General features: G+C 59.8%; 1 protein-coding gene across 8 annotated transcripts in view; it reads right to left on the bottom strand.

Annotated features, from left to right (window-relative positions):
• Nucleotides 1-22423, bottom strand: part of BAIAP2 (BAR/IMD domain containing adaptor protein 2) — a 39627-nt gene that overhangs the window by 3991 nt on the left and 13213 nt on the right. For 2 of the 8 annotated variants that reach the window (XM_039562038.1, XM_039562040.1), the window contains exons 4-14: nt 17921-17982; nt 17567-17638; nt 17154-17291; nt 7533-7685; nt 5886-6113; nt 5037-5238; nt 4409-4610; nt 4249-4317; nt 3899-4061; nt 3617-3715; nt 2258-2292 (exon numbers count right to left, since the gene is read on the bottom strand). In XM_039562038.1, coding sequence (XP_039417972.1) covers nt 2258-2292; nt 3617-3715; nt 3899-4061; nt 4249-4317; nt 4409-4610; nt 5037-5238; nt 5886-6113; nt 7533-7685; nt 17154-17291; nt 17567-17638; nt 17921-17982 — 1423 coding nt within the window. Of the gene's footprint in view, nt 1-569; nt 1777-2257; nt 2293-3616; nt 3716-3898; nt 4062-4248; nt 4318-4408; nt 4611-5036; nt 5239-5885; nt 6114-7532; nt 7686-17153; nt 17292-17566; nt 17639-17920; nt 17983-22423 lie in introns of those variants that run through there. The other 6 variants (XM_039562041.1, XM_039562044.1, XM_039562039.1 and 3 more) reach the window with 5 other exon arrangements.

Consider the following 22423-nt stretch of genomic DNA (forward strand, 5'->3'; position numbering starts at 1 on the left):
GGAACAGAAGGTCGTGGTTAAGGAGAGACTTAAGGCCACGAGCCGGTGGCCACCCGGCTCGAGAGCCCGCTGGCCACCCCGCACGCAGCGCCGGCGGGCAGAGGAAACAGGAGGAAAAAGAAGAAAAAGGAGGAAAAGTCGTGTTTATTAAGTCGCTGGTGCTGTGAGGAGGGGAAGGAAGGGCACGGCCAGCCGGGAGCTGTGGGAGTGCAGCGGCCGGGCACGGCGGGGGCTACGGAAGGGAGGGGGCGGCTTCCTTCCCCCCGTGCCGGCCATCGCCGCTTTCCCACCGCCGGGAAAGCGCAGCCGGAGCCTTGGCATGCGGGAGCAGTAGCAGCATCATCCCCTCAGATGCTCAGGGACAAGGCACCCGGCCCTAAAGCAGCTGTCGCTGCTCCCGCTCAGCGAAGCTGTTTAGAGCCGGCGGGGCTGGGCGCGCACAGGCAGCACCCGGCGTCCCCAGGGATGGAGCAGGGAACAAAAACATGGCCTGGGATTGCGCGGTGGGCGATGCAGGCGGTGAGGGCAGCACGCAGGCACGGCAGCCGAAAAAGACACCGAGGCCCAGCTCAATGCAATAAATAAAACTTTTATTCAAACAATAACTCAGTACAGGGCACAATTCTCTCTGGCTTTTAAAAAAAGGTTTTTCAGCACTTTACAATCTCCACACAGGCTTTGCTAGGGCTGGGTTTGTGGTTTTTTCCCCCTCTACATTCAGTCATTCATCGTGAAATATCCTGGGTTAAAAATCCTTAGCAAAATTCGGACATCGATGCAGGAGGGGCTCAGAACAGTGTGCCCGTAGGCGAGGAGATAACCCAAAAACTGGTCCGGGGGGGGTCTATTGCCAGCAATGTCCCAGTAAACAGGCAATGTCAGAGGTCTTAAAAATCACATCAGAAAAAAGCGTGAACAGCTTTGCGGTGGAGACGGCCACGGGCACTGGGAGGGCTACGGCCGGGCTAGTGCGGGAGCGGGACCCCCAGTGCGGGGTGGGAGCCCCCCGGGCACTGCCGAGCCCCCCGCGGGGGCACAGCACTCGCTCAAGCCCGGTTTGGGGATGCGAGCACATCCTCAGAGCCCCAGCCCTAACGTGAGGTAACAATACCTTGCTACAAAAAATATATATATATATTTATAAAACAACCAGGAGTAACCCTTCCGGGGGGGTTCCCACGGCCGGTGGGACCCCAGCCCAGAAGCAGCCCTTTCCCCGGGGCGGGAGCTCTGTGCCATCCGCTTCTCCCAAAGCCACCGCGGTGGGATGGAAGCGGATCGGGCCGAGGGGGAGGCGCGGGGACGCTGCCCCCTCTCCGGGAACGGCATCCCGGGCGCGGGCATCCCGGATGCTCAGTAACAGTACGGACACCAGAGGCCATGCATATGTGATCCAGTCTGGGAGTTTGGTCCAGGCTCGTGCGGGGCGGCCGGCGCGGCCCCGGGGGGGACAGTGCATCGCTAACATCACACGGGAGGACAAACACCGGGTCCCACTAAGTGACAACTGCACCTGGGCTGTGAGCACAGACCTGGCAGCAGTTTCTGCTCCAAAAAGGCTTCAGAAACAAGGGCACTGTGAACACCAGGGAGGGGTGAGAAGCACCATGGTTTCCTTGAAGATCACAAGAGTTTCAAATCCAAAAGAAGTAGAGTAAGAGAAACGAAAGGGAAGGAAAAAAAAGGGGGGAAAGAAGCAGAAAGCTCTTCCAAGCAGCAAGGGGCCGCCGCGAGCCCAGGTGTCCTCACACCGTTGATACCAAACTGCCACTGCCGCTGCGGAACAAAGCACAGAGATGCCAGAGTGGCCGCGGGCAGCACCGAGCCGGGAGCCCAGCTCCCCTCACGGCACTGCGGGACCCACCACGGACAGGCGGCGAGCTCCACCCAGCCACGGGCTTGAGCTTAGCCCCAAGAGTGAGACGGGGCAGCTCCGAGGCAGAGGGGATGGAGAAGGTGCTGGGGACAGACCCCGGAGTGTGGGCTCTCCATGGCTTCACTATCCAGGCGTGAGCCCGGAGGAGGTTGGGAGACGCGACTCTCTGGAGGAGCACGAGGTTGGGGACACCAGGGCTGGCCCTGGGACTTGCCCTCCCTGGCTCCCCCCACTCTCACAGGTGAGACCTGGCCCCAACCCAGTCACTGCCAGTCCCCAGGGAGCCTGTGCAGGGACCCCTGCGGGGACACAGCCCCACGGCTTCGCCCACAGCCAACACCAACAGTTCGCAGGGAATGTGACAGGAAGGTGACATCTTACCTGCTGACAGACCTCGTCCCGTAGTCATCGAGACCCTGTGGAGAGGAGGGGAGGAAGCACAGTGAGGGATGTGTGGGCTGTGCCTGCTCAGGTGCCACTGGAGGGTCACATGAACAAACCAAAGTGCATCAGGACCCAGGGCCAAGAGCTGATGCATTTGGAGAGGAAAGGGAGATATGGAGATGGTTGGAGTGGGATTCAGACAGCAGGGAGTGAAGGTCACCACTCTCTGTGGAATTTATCTGGTCAGACATGGAAAAGCGACAGCTGGGAGAGCCCTGCTCTGCCCTGCCCAGCCCCTCCGTGGAACAGAGCTCTGGCTGCTGCTGAGATGCTGAGACTGTTGGAAAGGGACTGCACGACTGAGAGACACCAGTGAAATGTTCTGTGGAAAGAGGGGTTGTCTGTATTCACTCCCACCAGAAACCCACAGGGTTTTGGACCATTTTCTCCTTTAGCCGGTGCTGAGCAGGCTTTGCAGGGAGGGACCGAGGGGCAGACGGGACCAGGCCTAGAGAACACCCCTCAAGGACATCCCTCCTTGAGCAAGGGCCTGCCCCGGGATACAACTGGAGCAGCTCTGCTCTCCATGATAAACATGGGACCACTCCAGGGAAGAGGGGGAGTCTCTGGCCTTGGAGCTGGCCATGCACCAGGGATCAGAGAACCACATTCCCACCTGCCCAGGAATGCTCCCAGTCACAAAATACCAACCCCAGCAGCAAATCCTTGCAAACAGCAAGAAGTGGGGCTGTGCTTCCACCCCACTCCCTGCACAGAGGACAGATCCCAGCTGACAAGCACTGTTGAAGGGTCGGTGCTGACTGGCCGTTTCTCTCCCTCCTCATCCTCTCCCCATCTGCCAGCACGTGATGCCAACACAGCTCACGCCACTGAGCTCATTCTGGTGGGGAGAGCTCCACTACACCAGCAGCTCCTGGGTTAGCTGATCCCATCTGCTCGTGCATCCTCCCTGGCTTGTTATCCAAGAAGCCCTGGGCTTGCTTTGGACACTCTGGAATCCTGTCCAGGATCTGCCCCAGTGTCCCCACGGGACCGTCACCGGCTTGAATTGGCATGTGCCAGAGAAAACACTTCCAGCTGCCTGTGAGCAGCCTGTTTCTGGTGGGAGACTCCCATGGAGTCAGCAAGTGTTGTCCTTTGGGGGTTTACGGGGCCATTTTGTGCCACTGGCCCTGCGCCTTGCCCGTTCCTCCCCATCCATCGGCTCCCTGCATCCCTTCACCCCAGGGCAGGTGCTCGGCAGGAGCAGGGCCCAGGCAAGGCACGTGGTCACCAGGCACAAAACAGCCAAATTTCCGTAAATCCCAAGGGAAACATTGCGAGCGTCGGACTTACAGCTGTCGACCTAGTGTAAGGCTTGTAGTGAGCGGAGGGTGCTTGGCAGAGGCCACTGGAATAGTCTTTAATTGCACACCCATAGGGCATTAGGTAGTCCTAAAACAACGAACAGAGGTTGGAGAGCCGCCCTCGGCACCCCCACACAGCCACAGCACGGGAGCACTCCCACTCATCCCATCCCAGCCACCGCAGCAGGGGCTGTGCCCGGGGACTTGCTCCGGCATCCCCCATTCCTAAACCGTCCCCCCGGAGTGGGAGAAGCCGGCGGGAGAAGCTCACCTGGGAGAAGGCGGGCACAGCCACACTGTACGGCCGCTGCTTGAAGGTGTTGCCGCCCTGTGCTGGGAAGGCCTGGGAGGCCATGCCATAGTCCGGCGGCGGGATGGAGATGTCGTCCTTGTCCAGGAGGTTGCCGGTGCTGCTGCTCTTCCCCTGCTGCAGGCTGGGGGGCCCAGAGCAGAGGCATCAGCTCCATGCAGAAACCCCCAGGCCACCCATCCACTCATTGCAAAAGCCACCCAGAGCCAGCAACCTGTCCACCCCCCCATGCTGTGAGTTATTCCTCACAAGAATTCCTAATTCCCATCCCAAGCACACAGACTCCCCATCACCCAGCACGATGCTCCTACCTGGCGTGGACCCGCTCGCTGCCATCATTGTCAAGGACCCGTGTGTAGGAGAAAGGAAACCAGCCCCTCCTGAAAGGCAAAGGTGGCAATGAAGCCAAACCCAGGTTTGTCCACGGAGGATCCAGACGAGGCTGCTCCCGAGGACACCCAGCACACTCACATTTTGGTTTTCTCGCTCTCTCCGTAGTGCCAGCCGTCCCGGGCCTCGGGCACCAGCAGCGTGATGAGGTCGCCCTCCTTGAAGCTCAGGAGGGTGCTGTTATCCCCAGCAGCGTGCGAGAAAATCGCCTGCACCCTCGTCCGGCCGTTCCTCTCGAGCCCGGCGGCCATGGAGCTGGAGCGTGGCAGTGTCTTGTTTTCAGCTGGGGGAACAGAGACCAGTGGGTGCCCCAAGTCCTTGACCCCAGGACCATCCCCAGGCACAGAACAGGCCCCCACCCCTCCTTATTTCAGCCCAGGTCCCACTAAAACCTTCAGTGTGACTCACACCTTCCCCCTGAACAAGCAGGATCAGACTTTGGCATCACCCACCAGCCGCAGCAAAGGGAGCAGGTTCCCTGTGCCAGATTCCACATGATGTTCCTCCTGGAAATCCTGTGAAACCCCAGGGCAGAGCCCAGCTCCAGCATTTCCTAACGCCCAGGTCAAGAGGCACGAGCAGCGCTTGGCACTGAAGGGATGCTGTCGGTCACGGTCCCCTTCCCACCAGCACCCCCAATGACCATCCCCACGCGGTCCCCTGCAGCAGGGGCGGCTCCGGGACCCCGGCAGCGAGGCCGGGGCCTCACCTGAGGCGTAGCTGTTTTTCGCTGGCACGTTTTTGCGAACTGGGAGTGTATTGGAGTAAGAGTCACTCAGCTGCTTCTGAGGCTGGGGAGGAGATAAAGATTTGGGCTGTGCTGGCTTCATCTCAGACCAGTGGTTGTACCCATCGCTGTCAGGGCCTGAGACTCCGTTCATCACTGGCACGGCCTCCTGCGCCGACATGCGCTACGGAGAGAGGAGGGGAGGGGGACACGGGAGCGGCGTCATGAGGGCATCCCACTGCAGCTCCAGGGGCATCCCACTGCAGCTCCCCAGTGGGACACAGCTCCAGGGAGAGAGGCAGATCGGAGCTTCATCCTGTTGGGTTTACTTCCCAGCCAAACCAAACTGCTCTAGGGGGAGCAGTGGGGTCACCTCTATGGCATTTTATTGCTCTGAGCTCCCCTGCTGAGCTCCACTGCTCAGCTCGTGCCCCCACATCAGGGGGACACTCTCTTCTGAAGGGTCCTTCATCCCATGGGTCACTCCAGGCCTTTCTCCCGCAGTTACTGGGGTACCTGGGTTCAGCCCCACAGTTCAGGGGCCAGCCTGGACAGGTGAGTCCAGCTTGTGGGTTCCCCAAACAGCCCCTGGGAGCCCCTGCTCTGCCAGAGCTCAGTGACTCCGGTGGGATGAGGCGGGACAGGCTGCCCATCCCCACATCAGGCTCCTTCCCACATCCCAGGATGGCACAGCACGGAGCTGCCCATCCCTGCCATCAGTGACAGTCCATCCAAGGGCAACTTGCCGAGGACAGCGGTGACACCGGCCCGGGCTCATCCCTCTGGCTTTGCTCAGAAGGGCAGGACAGCTTCCACCACAGAGATACTTACTCCTACAAAAGGTGCCAGCTCCGGGGGGACAGGGAGAGGTTTGGCACCAGGGATGGGGTCAGAGATGATGAGGTTGGACTTGGATGTGGACAGAGGGCTGGGCATAATGGTGCCATTGCTGCTGGCAGCCATCTGCTGCATCAGCTGTATGGCGCGGTCCGGGATCTTGTTGGGATCCGAGCAGGATTGCTGCCACAGCGGCAGCTTCTGCGTCAGCATCTCCTTCCCCTGCAAGAGGAAAATGAGGCATGAGGGCACAGGGTGCTCTGTCCCCCTCCCTGGGCAGCACCACATGGATCCAGGGCTGAACTGATCTGGGATTGATCAATGGCTCTGTGCATGGCACGGGCAAGATAACACACAGGGACATCCTGCTTCAGGATCTGATGGCAGCAGAGCCAGGAAGGTGTCATGAAGAAAGGGAAGGAGGGAAGGAAAAGGTAATCCATCTCCCTGTCTCATTGCAAGATTTCCTGTGTGCAGCATCTCCAGGCTGCTGGGAGCTGGGCAGGGAGCCGGGCTCCACGTGGAGCAGGGAAATAAAACCTGCCCGAAAGGTTGGCAGGGCACAGCCGTGCTCCAGGCTGTCCCCACATCCCCAGGGATCAGCTGCTTCTTTTGAGTGCTCAGCCCCAACAGCCTCCAGGCCCCTGCGCTGCATCCCAGCCCCACTGCTCCCTGCCTGCAGGACTGGCAGCCACCTGCTGCCATGCTCCAAGGGGGAAACAGATGGAACCAAACTTGTCTTTGTTCACCCAGAATGTACAAGCATCCCGCTGTGTGACTCAGAGGGGGAAGATGTCCCAACCTCCCTGAGGTCACCCCCAGTGCAGCAAAGGGTGACCCCATGTCTCTGCTCTGCCTCACCTGGAGACAAAATATGGTCCCGCCTACCAAAACCCCTCCAAATCCCATTTCAAAGTCCCTGCACGTTTCCCCAGCATCAGCCATTGGGTCCAGCCTCATGATCCTGTGGAGCATCCTGCAGGCACCACGGGCAGCAGCAGGCTGGACACCCACCACGTTCTGGACAAGCCACTTCCAAAGTCTCTCCTGCAAAATCCCCCTCCGTGTGCTGCTGCGGCAAGTTTTTGATTCGTTCCTGCTGACCACCAGCCCTGGGGGGTATTTTCCCCTCCTGCACTACGCTCACCAAGCCAAGCATGGATCCAGCCTGTGGATGCGCCAGGACAGAGCTGACTAATCCCAACTGCCTCTGCTGCTCCAGTGCCAAGCGCGGCGGTGACAGATGGCTGCTGTGAGCCACGGAGGGCGGTGGCGGGGAACAACCAGAACGGAGCACGAGGCTGCGGGAGCAGCACCGGCGCTCCCAGCCCTCGTCTGGATGGATTCTGCTCCAGACCGATGCGGGTGCTGCCGCTTCCCAGGCGGGCAGGGGGCAGCTCCAGCCCTGGTCCAGGAGATGTGGGCAGCCATGGGCAGGGGGGATTTGGAGCAGCTGCTCCTGCTGGGGCATCTTCCCCGGGGTCACCTGCTGGTCCATCACCCCCTCGGTCCCTCGGGCTGCAGGGGCTGCACCAGCCATGGCTTTTGGGATATCAGTCTGCTCTATGGGATGCAGCTTGAGCCGGGAGCATCCACCCAGCGATGGGGCAGCCAGGACCGGCTCTGGCGGGTCCGACTCACCTTGGCGTGGTAGGTGATGGCGCTCTTGGCCACCGCGCACTGTTTCTCCACCAGGAAGCAGAACCGTCTCCTCTCTTCCGTCAGAGCTGTCTTGTAGCCATCGGAGACGTAGTTTTCCAGCTCCCCTTGCTTGTTGCTGATGGCTTCGATGTACTGGAACAGGGAGAGGAGCAGGGAGGGGGCTGCCGGCACTGCTGCCCACCGAGCGCGGGGCAGGGCGCAGGCGGGGACCCCGGCACGGGACACACACGTGTGCCTGCTCAGCCCCCCCGGCCCGCCCTTACTCATCGGAGCCCCCCACGCAGAGGCGCTGACTCAGCCCGTGGGCTGCACGGGACGAGCTGTACCCAGCGGCCGCCCGCTCACCACCCGGGCTCGGAGGCGCTGGCGGGGGCTGGGGGCTGCCCCGATGGCCCGGGACTGGCAGCGGCCCCCGCAGCCCCCGGCTCGTCCCTGCCAGCGCATGAACCAGTGGCTCCCGGCCCAGGCTGAACGCCTCCGACACCTCCCCTGCTGCCCGGGCTGTGCCGATCCCTGCCTGCTGCCGGGAAGGGGGGGCTGCAGCGGGCTGGCACGCGGACCCCTCCAACACAGCCACCAGCACCTCTACCGGCAGTGCCTTCAGTCCGTATTTACCACAGGGGACACAGAGATGGTGCCAGGGCAGTGCCACACACTGGCACAGGACCCCCTGGCTGTTCCCTGGTGCCACACCCTGGACTGGCAGACACTGTGGCATTGCCAGTGCCAGCAGCCGGAGGCTCCTCCGCTGGCTCCTGCTCTCCCGACGTGATGGGTGCCAGCACGGCTGTGCCACGCTGGGCTTTGCCAGCACCACACCTGGCCCAGCAGCAGCACCCAGGCCGGGCTGGGGGAACCCGGCTGCTTCGCCCTGTGTGATGGAAAGGTGGCACAGGGAACTCCAGGGACCACAGGGCAGCACCAGCATCCCTGAACACAGAACACACGAGGTGCCCCCAGCTCCCTGACCTGGCCACTTCCTCCTCCCTTCATCCCTTTGGACGCTCCCAGCTTCCACCTGCGATGTGGCACCAGGAAAGCAGCTCTGAGAGCAGCATCTCTCACCCATCGCTGTCCTGCACTGTGACACCTCCTTGCCACCATCTCTTCCCTAGGACAGTGGCACCACAACGCTGGAAAGCAACGACACCCCCAGCCCAGGCAGGGCTGGACCTGCTTCAGGCAGCCCAAGCTTCTCTGAGACGGGAATTAAACTGGAAATTCAGGGCCCAAAGCAGCTTTGCTGCTTCTTCACAGTTATCAGTTATTTTTAGCATGCTACAATATTTATTAGCAGACACATAAAATGGAGCAAACCAACAAAATCAGCAAGATTCAGTGACATCCCAGACTTCAAAGGGGGATTATTTTGGGGCTCCCACCCTGCTCTGAGCACCCCCTGAGAGCAAACCCTGTGCAGGGCTCGTGCTGGAGCCAGAAGGTTTTGAGTCTCCCCACATGCACCAACCTGGGCGAGGGAAAGGGGGTCAGTGAGAAACAGATTGAAAACCCAGTTTGCAACCAGCAACCCTGTCTCAAGGAGAATTCTTCCCTCCAGAATGAGAAAATCCAGTGCAAATGCCTGTGGTCAGGAAGAGAAATAAGCGGAGGCAACTGAGCTGATGCCACTGGGCACAGAAGTGGAAGTGATGGAGGTTTTGGCATCGCCCTGAAGCAAAGAGACAGGGCACGGCACTTGGAAAGCCGGGCAGCAGCCGGGCTGGGGCCAGCACGGCGCAGGAAGAGGCACAGCAGCGCGGGCACACAAAGCCCCCGGAGGAGTGATGCAGGCGGCCGGAGGAGGATGCGCTCGGGAAGGCGCCGCTCCCGCAGCGGGCTCGGGACGGCAGCACGCCGCCTCCTCCCGGGTATTATTAGCCTGGGAACAGCACAGGGACAGAGCCCAGAGGCATCAGCCCGGCAGCAGTGGTGGGAGCCGGGGGGTGGATGCCCCAGTGCCAGCCTGGAGAGCACCCGGCCCCTCCAGCACAGCCCTGCTATGCCCGGGATGGACCAAGTCCCCCTGCCCACACAGCTCCACAAGTTCCTATCCCAGGGGAAGGGGCAGGACAACGCTCCCCCTCCTGCAGAGCCCCATTTCTGGAAGGAAAGCACAACCCTGACAGCACCTGAAATAGCAGGAGCACAGGAGCACACACAGACCCCAATGCCCAAAACTCATCCTGCTTAATTTACTAACTGGGCCATCAAGAACGAGAAGGTGAGGAGTGAAAAGAGCTCAGCTCCAGCTAATTTGGTTCAGCAGCACGAGGCCCATCCCTCCGCGGTTCCCTGCAGGATCAGCATCCCTGGGTCAGGCAGTGCCATGCCCCAGCACGGCAGGCGGGCACGGCTCCAGCCCAGACACACCACAACACAGGGAGAAACCCTGATCTTAGTACGTGAGAGCTCCGGCTTTCACCAGGATTTAAATACGCAGGTACAAGCCTTATTTACATCCCTGCTCTCAGGCTGGTTTTGCAAGGCTCCTGCTAATTCCTGTGCTCAGGAAAGGCTTGTCTCAGCCAGTCGGAACACGCCGCTCCGCGAGCGCAGAGCCCACGCTCCAAACTTAGTACTCAGAGCTTTATATACTTTATGTAAATATGCTCCGTGTGCCATTGATTTACCCAGAGCCTTGATTTTACACGTTGTTCCATCACAAAATGGCGAGCGACACTCCTTGTTCACGAGGTGGTTTTCAGTTTGGGTTTGCTCAGAATGACAGTGGGCTTTCAGATAACGCCCAGAAAGGCAAATTTAAATAAAAAAAGCCTGTTAAACACGCCAGATGCACGGGGGGAAAGTAACACACAAAGCACAGTGTAAGATCTTGGGACTGCACTCCAAGGAGGAGGAAGCTCTGTCTTACCCAGGCGTGAGGCTTCACCTGCAGCCAGGTGCCCACCAGGACCTCAGGGCTGCTGCTCAGGTCCCCCTTCCTCAGGAATGGGGGAAATCTCAGCCACCCCACACTCTGAACCACAGCCAAACACCCTTCTCAGCTTGGCATGACCTGATGCCCTGAAAGGGCTGGGGGAAGGGGCCTCCCTGCCAGGCTCCATGTGCTTGGGCTCAGCAGCCTCCCCAAGACCCCACTGACAAGCAAGAACCATTCAAGCACGGCAGTGTAAATTGAGACCTTGATTGAGGCTGTCAGCTTCAAATTCACATTTTAAGAATCGTCTAAATAAAATTCCCAGTTTGAAGGAGGTAAAAAACAAACCCATCTGTGACCCGAGCAGGCAGGGAGACAGCCAGCACGGTGGTCGCGCCCAGAGCCAGAGCACACACCAGAGCCACCCAACAGCTCCAGAAAATCTTTTCTGGGTTTCTAGGTTGGAGAGGCCTCAAATAACTCCCCCGTGCCGCCCCCCCCCCGCCTCCCGCAGCCACTTCCAATTCACCGGGAGCCGCTGACCTAATTAGCGGTGTCAGCACACAGCGGCGGCTCTGGCACGGGATGCTGCCGCGGGCCGGGCAGGCGGAGCCGCGGCTCCTGCCCGCTCCCGGGGCACCCCGGACCCCCAGAGCCGGGCACACGAGCGGTGCTGCAGGCACGCCGGGCAGTCCCCGCTGCCAAGCCGAACCGAGTGACCCCCGCGGCTCAGACGGAGAGGCAGGAACGCGAGCAGATGAAAAGGGAGCGGGGCCGCTGCCGTCCCGCACAGAAAGCCAGGGCACGGAGCGCTGCCGCCTCCCCAGCGCCGCAGCGACAGCTCGGGGGGTGGAGATCAAAGAGCAGCTGCGAGTGCCAAGCCCCGAGTTGTGTGGAGCACACGCTGCTGTCAGCGCAGGTGGAGCAGCACCGAGCTCCAGCCGCGCCTTTGATAAGCACAGCCTCGCTGGGAAATCAGTTCAGACCTTCCCTCCCAGCCAGGGACGTGCAAACACAGGGAACACGAGCCAAGGGCAACGCTGAGCTCTGCCATAGACATCATCACTACAGATCCTTCTTAGTGTGCTTGGCACTGACCCGCCCGAGCAAAGGACCAGCCCCAGCAAAGGATCAGCCCCAGAGACAAGAGGAGCTGCCTTGGGGTCACCAGCACACCACAGCCGTGAGTTTTGGGACCAGAAAGCCAAGGGGAGCAGGTGGCAGGCACCTTCTACCCAGCAGCAGGAGGGATGCAGAGCAGGCAGGGGCTGTGCCACCACGCCAGCTCCAGCTCTCATCCCAAGGACGGATTGGCCAGGACCAGCGGCACAGAGCAGGGGGAAAAGACAAAGGAAAGGTCAGGGAAGAGAGAGGACTGTGCTGGATCGATGCAGCAGGCTGAAATACCTGGAAGGGGTAAACACGGAGAGAAGGGAGGATTTGTTTAGGGAACCACGAGGGAGAAAAGCTAGAAAGTAATGGGATAAAATAAAAGTTAGGCTGATCAGCAGGGGAAAGAGCGTCTGAGCCGGGGAACAGACTCAAGGCAAAGCTGCTGAAACCCCACCACAGCACAGAGGCAAAATGAGCCGAACAAGCAGCCAGGGATCCTCAGCCCTGACAGCTTTTCCTCATTCCCAGAAATTGCTCCTTGCGAGGCAGCTGGCAGGCCCTGGAGCAGCCTCGGGGGAGGCTCTGTCCCCTCCTGGCTCCTGCAGCCCCCACACACGACCCAAGTGTGTCACAGAGGGAGGGAGGGAGGTTGGTGTGTCCAGCCAGGCACAGCAATGCTGGATCTGAGCCCGGGGGTATCAGAGGCTCTTCCACAGCCGGGAAGGAGAGCAGAGCTCGGGATGAGCCCTCACCCAAACTCTCCTGTAATACAGCAAATAAAGCACCAGTCCCACAGCAAGGAATGGCCAGCACTGGTCACCACGGGAGCCCAAACACATTTCCCTGCCTTCTGCAGGGACACGGACCCTGCAAAGCCACAGGAGCCCCCCGGGACCACACAGGCACAGCAGAGCCCTGCACCTTTCCCAGGGAGGGGAAAACCGCCCCTGCCCGGGACAGCACCAGCATCCCCAGCCTGGAGAAGGGACGGCCCTGGCCCCTGATGTGCTGCCCACCAGCCTCCCCCGCTTGGCCGCAGCCAGAGCTCCGTGGGGATGCTGGGACATGGCTGCTGATGGTTATCCAAGGTGATGGCAAACTCAGAGCGGATCCTGGGGAGCCAACCCCAAGAGCCAGGGCACTCCAGGGATGCCGGGCTGCCTTCCTCCCCCAGGAAGGTCTGTCTCCCCTCGTTATGGTCACATCTGCAGCAGCCACAGCCCTGCCCTGCTCCTGCCCGGCCCCAGCCACGCTCACATGTGATGTTACATAAAATTCAGAGAGCAAAGCAGCGGGGACTGGCTCCAGCCAGCTCTGCAGGCGCTTCACCTTCTCCTGCCTAAAACATTCCCTCAATACGGGAACAGCCCGGATCAGCAGCTCAGTGCACAGGTTTGGTACCCAAACGCTCATGACACAGCCCTGAGCTGCACAGGCACTTCCAGGGAACGCTTCCAGGGATGGGGCAGCCACAGCATCTCTGGGCACCCTGTGCCAGGGCCTCACCCTCCTCACAGAGAATAACTTCTCCCAAATATCCCATCTAACCCTGCCCTCTGGCAGTGGGAAGCCATTCCACCCTGTCCTGTCACTCCAGGCCTTGTCCAAAGTCCATCTCCAGCTCTCTTGGAGCCCCTTTAGATACTGGAAGGGGCTTTTCTTCTATTGCTGGGTTGAGCACATGTCCCCAAACCTGGAGAGAGTGACCTGGAGCTGCTGAGCTTTGAGTCCTTCCCTGTTTGACTTTCACATAAACCTCGTAACCCGGTTTGTGCAAACTCCGCGTCATTTGGAGCTTCCTGACCTACACCTAAAATTATTTCTCCTGATGGGAATATCCCAATGAGGTTTCAATGACAAAAGTTTATAAAACCCCCCAGGTTATTTGGCACGGTGGTACTTAATGCTTAAAACGTTCCCATGGGAGCAGGGGTAGGTGTGGGCAGAGGCTGAGCTCAGCCCCCACTGCCCACCCAGGGTCACCCACTGGCACCTGGGCCAGGCACAGCCTCTCAGGGCAAACACCCAGCCCCAGCACTGCTGAATTACAGCCAGTTTCATCTCAGCACGATGCAGAAATCCAATTGCTCACAGTGCTAATATGATTTGATAAATACTTTGAACCAACATAACTTCATTGCTGAGCTGCTGATTCAATCCAGGTCTCAAACCCATCATGACCTTGATTTCATGGCCTGATCACAACCAGCCTTTAATGAAATTACAGCACTTGAGCTTCCTTGGTGATTGTTTAATCTTAATATTGTTTTCATTCTTCTTCATCAGAGATGTGAAGTGAATGGAATTGGTTTGTTCTCCCGGTTTTCAAAACAGGTCAAGCCCCATCTCAGTCACTCCACAAGGAAGATGAGCCACGTGAGGCAGGCGGCTCTCAACCCTCACTCCTCATGTGGAACAGCAGCTCGGGACTGATCCATAAGGAATAAAAGCCTGGCTTATTGTGACATTCAGCAGCAACAACCCCCAACCACAGCATTGCTCCTGACCAGGACAGACAGGGCTTGGGAGCTGGGAAATCACTGATGGCACTTGGAGCTGATGGTTTAGAGCTACGTGAGTCGTCTGGGCTGCAAACCACGAGGTGTTTTAATTCCTCAGCCACTTAATGCTGCAACACTCATCCTCGTCTGGGAAACTCCATAAAACCAGCATGAGACAGTGGCCAGGTGATGTGGGACTTGCAGACGCGCCTGGACCAGCTCTTTCCATGCAACGAGGGGCTGATGCAGCTCAGGAGAAGCCTCCTGCAAGAGTCTGTGAGCATCACACCTCCTCAACCCCCTGCTGCAGAGCTGCTGCTCCCCAGCCACTGCTGTGTGCAGCCCCTGCTGAACTCCAGTATTTATTTCTGCTCTATAAAGGGGGAACATCTGAATGAAACAGGTGAGATGTTTGGGCTGCTGCCCTGGGCTCTCTGATTGATCTAGCAGAGTGTGGAGACACAGCCACGCTGGTGCCCTTGCCCAGACAAGGGCTGTCCTCTGCCAAAACCAGAGCCTGGATGGCCCCAAACCCGCTCTCACTTTGACAAATGTTACATAAACCTGGAGGTCCCTGCAGGACAGTCCTGCTGCTTCCACCACGCGTCTCACCCACCCATCTCACTGGCAGGTGATGACAAGATGTGGTCACTCCACAAGTGGTGAAGAGGCAGAACGGAGCAGCTCTGCTTCCCGGAGCATTAAATATGAAGGAAGATGATGACAGAGCATCAGACTCCTGGCTGGCGGCTGCTCCAGCAGCTTCACAGGGATGAGCCTTCAGAAGAGCAAGATGTTATTGCTGCCTTGGAGGAGGTGACACTTCCACCAAAAGCAGCTTCTCCCACAGGGAGAGAAGGAACCAGCCACAGCCCATTAGGAGACTCCAGCCAGCCCTGGCTGATGGGTCTGTGGTCCCCAGGCACCAGCCTGGTGCAGCCGTCAGCATCCCAAAACCATCCCCAGGTGCTGGAGCATCTCTGAGGAGACCACCAGGGGTTTGGCAAGTGGCCACAGGGGTGGCTTTGGGCCAGCTCAGCAAACCAGGCTGCTCTGCTTTAACCAGGCTGAGAAAAGCAAAGCCCCACAAAGCTCTGTAGATGCTCCTGATCCACTCAAACCTGGTTTCAGCTCCTCAAAGCCCCAAACAAGGCTCTCTCCTCAGGCCAGCACCAACACCCACACACTTCCAGGCTGGACCCCAGTTGCTGCAATCCCCCCACTCTCCAGTGCCCAGGCAGAAGTAACAGCAGCGTCGGGGGTGGCCCCAAACACTCTTTTTCTGCAGAGGAAACACCAGCTCTGCAGTCAGCAGAGAAGAGAGGGGAATTTCCCTCCCGGCTGCATTCAGCAATTTTAACTTTGTATTTAGATCTAAGGCACGGCAAACCCCCGCCGAGCGCAGCAGAGCAGCCACGGAGTCACGGCATATTCTGACTTGGAAGGGGCTCATAGCTCTGTAAGCTCAAAAGCCATCATAAGGCTTTTTCGGAGATAAGCACTTCCTAAATACTTACTGCTGAAAGATTAAAGGGAATGAGCGTCTGATCCCGTTTCCCTGCCCGGAGAGCTGTGCTAACAGGGCTGCCCCACGGATTCCCTCCTCCTCCGGCTCGGGGTGTGGGATGGGGATCCCTGCCCCAGGGTTTGGCAGGACAGGGCTGGCTCTGGCAGCAATTCCCTTCTGTTGTCCCTGTCAGCAGCTCTTGCAGGTGGGGGGAAGAGAGGTTTGATCCCCGTGTCCCCCCACGCCGGGCTCGGGGCCTGACAGGGCTTTTCTCGCTCAGCTGGAATTTCAAAGCTGGGACTTGTGGAGATGCCATGCTCAGAAGTGGTTTCAGCTGCTCAGCCCTGGAGAACACAGCAGAGCCCCCGCCACAGCAGGCTGGACACAGAGGAGTGTGTGCTGGCACCTTCCAGCCCTGCTCTGGCACCTCCCAGCCCTGCTCCGGCTGTGCCGCCCCGGCACCTCCCAGAGCCCTGGCTCCACACAGAACCCACAGGCCAAACCATGGCGGATGACAGCGGCTGCATTCTTCTCCTTCAGTGCTTGTTCTGACCCACAGCACCATTTCCCAAACTTCAGTGCAATTAAGGATGTCACTTCCCCAGCACAAACCTCACTGTAACTCTCTGCTGGAGACTAAATGCCACTAAATGCCATTAAATTGACCCCCACGAGCAAAGTGCCACCAGTGTGCAGATCTCCTTCAGCAGACACAGATCTCTGACGTGTGAAGAAACAACACAAACCCCTCTGCCCTGGAGACAAGACGAATTCATCTTCCCCTTTCCAAGCACCACTTGTGCCTCCATTGTTCCGTGGCAGCAGCACTCGACTGTCAGCCAGGGCATGTTGGTGCATCAATTACCCCTGCAAGTCTGCCTGGATCAGCCATGCTCGGGGCAAAGCTCAAAGTGAAGTCTGCAAAGTGCAGAGGACACAAACTCCTGCTGCGGATCCATCGGGGACCCGAGTGGGATCCGCCGGGGACCCGAGTGCCACAGCCCCTCGCACTGCCAGGACGTGCCCTGGATGCTCCTCAGTGAGACCCCACCCCGCCTCTCCCTTTGTGGGGAGCTCTGACTCCCCGCCGTGCCCACCCCTCAGCGCAGCCCCCGGAGGGACCCCCGGCCCCCGAGCGCGGTGCCCACACGCATCACACCGCGCTGATTCACCGCAGCCGCCCCCAGCGCCGCCCCCGCGGGCGGGGGAAGGGGCACAGGCACGGAAAACACACAAGAAAACAGCCTCCCGGGGACGGTAGATGAGGCACGGCAGGAATTAATGATCCGTTGGGGTCATTCATGAAGGCAAAGGGGAAAAGCAGCGGGAGCGGTGGATGGAGCAGGGTCAGAGAGGGCAGCTCCAGCCGCACTCTGCAGCGTGGCCACGGGAACAGCCCGTTCCCACCGCTGGCTGCCACCCCCTGCCATCCACACCCCCCCAGCCCAGCGGCACCCCTAAAGCTGCCGCGCCCCTTCCTCTAAAGAGAGCAGCAAATCCTTCCCCAGGTGTTTGCCACAGCCCAGCCACCCCACGGGCAGCACCGAACACCCACCCGTGTCCCCCCACCCGCTGCTCGTGCCCCCAGCCCGGGCTCCTACCTGCAGCTCCTTGTCCGAGTACTTCTGCGGGTTCTTGCTGCCCTGGCTCTTCTTGCGAAGTTTCTTCAGCTCTGCCTGGCACTTGTCGAGGGAGTCCCCCTTGCTCCTCTGCTCTGTCTGGTATTTCTTCAGCGCAGCCTGGATGCGACAGGAGAAAGTTCTGAGCTTTGGCCACAGCTCCTGCTGCCAAGGGGTGACAGAAACAAGCAGAGCCCCTGGAAAAGGGGGATCCCCAAGGCCCAGAGAGCAAACAGGGAACAACGCTGTCCTGTGCGTGGTGACGTGTGACAGTCTGTAACCAGGGGCAGGAGCCGTGGCAGGACACAACGTCCCCGAGCAGGGAGCAGGTGATGGGGGACACCCAAGGATGCCCAAGCCCAGGGTTGTGCCAGACTCACACACACATAACTCACACTCAGGTACCGGGAGTCCAGCTCCACCTTCTGCTCCAGCTGCGTCAGGAGCTCGTTGTGGAAGGACTTGAGCTGCAGAGAGAAAGAAAACACACGGTGCTTGTGGAGGGCTGGCAGAGCCTGCCTGGGGAGCAGCAGATGGCACCAGGGATGGCACTGGAGCGGGGCTGCACAGGCTGAGAGCAGCAAGGGACAGACTCAGAGAGGGCCCAGCAGGGCAGAAGAGGATGCCCAAGCAATGCAGACCCTTCGGAGCGCAGCAAATCCATGTCAGAGGGGCTGGTGTCATCTGGACATGGCATGGAAAAGCACTTGCACCAACAGAGACCCCGGCACACCAGGCTGGGCACTCACCATCTCCTCCAGCTGGTTCTGGATCTGCCTGTGCACCTCTGCCATCTGGAAGAGCACGTCCCCTGCAGAGGCAAGACACAGGAGGGGTTTGAGGCCCCGGGGCTGGGGCAGGCAGCACCCTGCTGGCAAGGAGGGGTCCCCAGCCAGACCCAGGGGGCTCCTGGAGTACCCCCCACGCCCACCTTTGGGGAGCTGCAGTGAGACAATGCTCACCTGAGACACTTGGACAAACAGGGAAACCCTGTGCAGCAGGAAGGGGAGCAAGGACGAGCAGCAGCAGGACCCCAGCACCAGGGGCAGCCCTTGTTCCCCAGGCACAGCACAGGGACAGACACAGCCCTGGCACTCGGTGCAGGTCACAGGGCACGGGGCTGAGCCCTGGGCTGCTGCTTGCCTCAAAACCACCAGACCTGTTTGGCCCCAGGGGCTGAGCCAGCGCTGCCACTGTCGTGGGCCGAGGGATCCCCACTGCAGCCAAGGAACCCCAGCTCTGTTCTGCCACTTCCTTCAATTTTTCTTTTCCAGTGCAGGACTCCAGCCCCACACCCAGTGCTGTTCTGGAGGAAGGGCCGTGTCCTGGCTCAGCAGAAGCCCCAGCATGGCTGGAGCCAGACACACACACGGGAGCATCTTTTAGGAATGGAGCCAGCACTAAGAGCCCTGTCCTGGATCAGAGCGCGCCTTGGGGACAGCCCAGCTGTGTCAGCTCTTTTCAGGGCTGAGTTTGGAAGCTTTCCCTTCCAGCATGGCAGGTTGCAGCTTCCCAAGAGGCTCCCAACCTCTGTGGAGCTGTTTGCAAATGAAAGCCGGCATCTCACTGGGGCAAGGGAACAAGTGGGACCCTCACCCAGCACAGCTGTTGCCAGCCCCAGCTCCAGCCTGGCCCCCCATGTCCCCCCACATGCCTGGGCACGTGGACCATGAGCCACCCGAGGGTCAACACCCCCAGCTGACCAGGAACAACCTGCCTCAACATTTCTTTGCTCTCCTGGCTGGAGCAATTCGTACTTTGCACCATACACCATGTCTCAAGCCCTTCTGCAAACATTAAAATCCGATCCCTTGGCAGGCACCGGCCCCTCTGCCGCAGTGACAGAACCGGCTGTGGCACCGGCTGCTGGCAGGGCCACCATCCCTCTGTGCCCCCTGAGAGAACAGCGATGCCCAGGGCACCCCCACAAAGAGAGAGGTGACCAGATGGCAGAGCCAACAGCTCTGCTCCTTCCCCACAAGGAAACCGCGTGCCGAAATTTCCACCGAGCTGGCCGCGACTTTTCCAGCCGGTTCTCCAGGTGCTGAGCCAAGGGGAACACTCACACCCAGCCACCACACACGTCTGCAGCGTCACACGAGAGCAGAGAGGTCCAGGCAAGGGGTCACCACCACAGGAGTGCCAGGAAATCGCTCTGGCTTGGGCTGTGACAGCTCAATGGTGGGAAGTGCCTGAATTCCCACTGTAAGGAGGCCCTGACGTCACACCGAGCTGGCTTTGTCAGGGCTATCAATGCAAGGGTGGCTCTCTCATTATTCCCAAAGCTTGCACCACCCCCCTGTCCCTCTCCCTTCCCGTTTGGCTGGAGTGGGAATCCCTGGAGTGCTGGCATGGGGCTGGCTGGGAGCTCTGGTCACCGTCACTGAGCTCCTGACCCACCCGAGAGCGCGGGGACTGGGGCACCCAGAAATAACATCCATATCCCCAAACCCAGCCCTGGGTACCCCTGCGCTGGGACAAGAGGGCTCTGCCCCCCTCCCACATTCCTCTCCCAGGGAACTGGCCCATTCCCAGCAGCCGGGGCGGCTCATGGTGCGTCTCTCAGCACCGATATCAATCTTTGGGTTCTATTTCTCCTCCACCACCACCCCCTTGGCTCCCATCGGGGCGTTCCAGCCCCACATCAAAGCCAGCAGCGCACTGAGCCTTTCCCACAGCACAGCCTCGCTGTGTGCCAGCCTGGAGAGGGGACACTGCTGTCCCCCCTGTGCTCAGCCCAGCACCACGAGCCCAAGGTGAGCCCCCGGAGCAGCAGGGACGGTGCAGGAAGGCAGCTGGACGCCCGCCTGGAGCCTCATGAGCTTCCTCTGGAGCCTCTCCCCAGCCTCTGCCAGCACTGGAAGCCCAGCTGGGTGGCAGGATTTGAACTAAATCCCCTAAAACCAGCAGCAGCACGGTGTGAATTCCCACAGAGCACCTCTGACACCCCGACAGCCGCACGCCGTGAGCTGCTTCACAAAAACCTACAGACCATGTGAGACTCCGACAGACACCTCGCCCCAAAGCCAACCCAGAGCTGCAGGGATGAAGTTAAACTGTGACTAAGGGATACCACGGCAGCTGGAAAGGCTCAATATCCCAAAACCTGGCTGGGAAAAGAATCCGTGGCACTGTGCCAGGGGTACCACCGTGAAATGCTGGGGGGAGCAGGGCACGGAGCTCAGCGGCACAGGGCACACGCCCTGGCAGCAGCACGGCCGCCCACGCCACGGGCGTTCCGCAGCGGCTGCCAGAGGGATTTGCGAGTTGAACACCTCAACTCCCACTGCGCAGCGGGACAGCAGCTCAGGTCACCCCGTGAGCTGCACCGAGCTGCCAAAACACACATCCTGCAGGTGAAGAACCCCCGGGTGAAGCATCTCACCCACACCCAGAGGTACTAAGAGAGCCGGGGAAGGGCAGAAGGCAGAGCCGGGGTTTCTCCCCTCCCCGCAGGCTGCCGAGCACGCGGGGAGGAGGAGCTGCTGTTTGTGGCTGACTCACAGTATCGTTCTGGGAGCAGAACTATAGGAGCTATTGTGGGCCCTTCCCTTCCACACCCAGCCCACAACAGGCAAACAGGTTGTTCCACATCCCTCCCATCCCTGCTGGCACCACGGGAGCCAGCTGCCCCTCCAGAAGGTGTAGCAGTGGGAACCCAGCTCTTAGGGGGGGTTTGCTTTGGAGTTGCCTGAGACTCAAGGCTGTTTTTTGACCCCCCTCTAAAACAGGATACGGGCCATTTTAAATAAAAATACCAACTATGCATTAATCAAGGAGCCAGATTGCTCAGAGACAGAACATGCTGATGCTGGTGCAGGGCTGGAGCAACCCAGGCTGTCCTGCAAGGGCAGCAGGAGATGGTGGCCAGTGGCCAGGGGACCATCTCCCACCAGCCACACCATCACCCACCAGAAGCACCGTGGCTGCCTCAAGTCCCAGGGTCAGGGCTTGGGCACATCCCCTGAAAACCAGCCAGCAATAACCCTGCTCACACAACACCTCGGTGCTGAAGATCGGATGCAGCCAGATTTAAGGCAAAACCAAGTGTAGGGAGAGGTGGCACTCGGGGACACGGTTAATGGTGGACTCGGTCAGCGGCTGGGCTCAGTGATCTCGAGGGCTTTTCCAACCTAAACTATTCCACTGAAAGCTTCTGCAGTGTTTTTGGCTCTTCCCCTCACACCAGCACATCGTGACCCGGGCTCACAGACCCAGCCCAAGCAGCTCCCAGGTGCCAGGGAGAAGCAATTCCAGCCCCGCGCCTCAGCCGGCCGAGGCTCTGATCCGCGAGTGCCGACGTTCCGTGTGACAGCGGGGAAGATCCGTGTGCTGGGAAGATCCGCGTGCAGGGGAAGGAGACGAGTGTGGGGAAACAATCAGCTTCTCCACGCTGACTCATCTCTTTCCTCTCCACAACGGTTTCACTCCTGCCAGCCCCAGAGGACTGGGCGATGTGCTGATAATTCATCAGCGACTCGTCAGCGCTTCGAGCTCAGCGCCGCTCCAGCCCCGCCTGGCACAGCTTAAGGCGTCTTGCATTTGTTTATTAAGAGACCAGGTAAAGCGGAAAGCAGAAGCTTCCCAAGGCACCCCGGCTTGGGTTCCCAGTTCCCAGTAACTGGCTCCCTCAGGCTTGCCACTGACACTTTCACCAGGGGTACATCAGAGACCGGGATGTTCCGTGCTCCCCACGCTCCCCCTGGCTGAGGGCCAGTCCCGGATCTGTACCAGGATGCACACACCAGTGAGTGCCCAGTGCCCAGCTGCTCTGGCAGGAGCTATACTGGTGGCACTGGGTTAATTAGCAGAGAACACACCCTCACACGGCCCACCTGGCCCCACGTGATCCGATCCCTCCGGCACACCGGCGGCTCCAGAGGGGAAGCAAACACCTCCAGGACCTGGAGCTGGCCACACACCCCGCCAAAACCGCTCCTCAAACCTGCCAAGCTCCCCCCATTGCTGATGGACGGCAGAAACCAGCCCATGGACACACAGGGGACCCCTCCATTCCCCCAGAAGGAGGGAGCATCCCTGCAGGATCCTTCCCAGGCACAGTGCCGGGGCACACGGCAGGTGGGAATCCTGGAAGTTGTCACCATCACCAGGGAAGGTGAAACCCAGACGTTACACACATCTGCCACACGTTGGGAGCCCCAGCCAGGCCACATGGTCCTCACAGATGCTCATTTACAACCCTCCACCACCATGTACCAAACACAGGTTGGTGAGAACAAGCCTTGGCCGTC

This window comes from Corvus cornix, chromosome 18 (genome assembly GCF_000738735.6).
Source record: "Corvus cornix cornix isolate S_Up_H32 chromosome 18, ASM73873v5, whole genome shotgun sequence".
NCBI classification, from domain to species: Eukaryota; Metazoa; Chordata; class Aves; order Passeriformes; family Corvidae; genus Corvus; species Corvus cornix.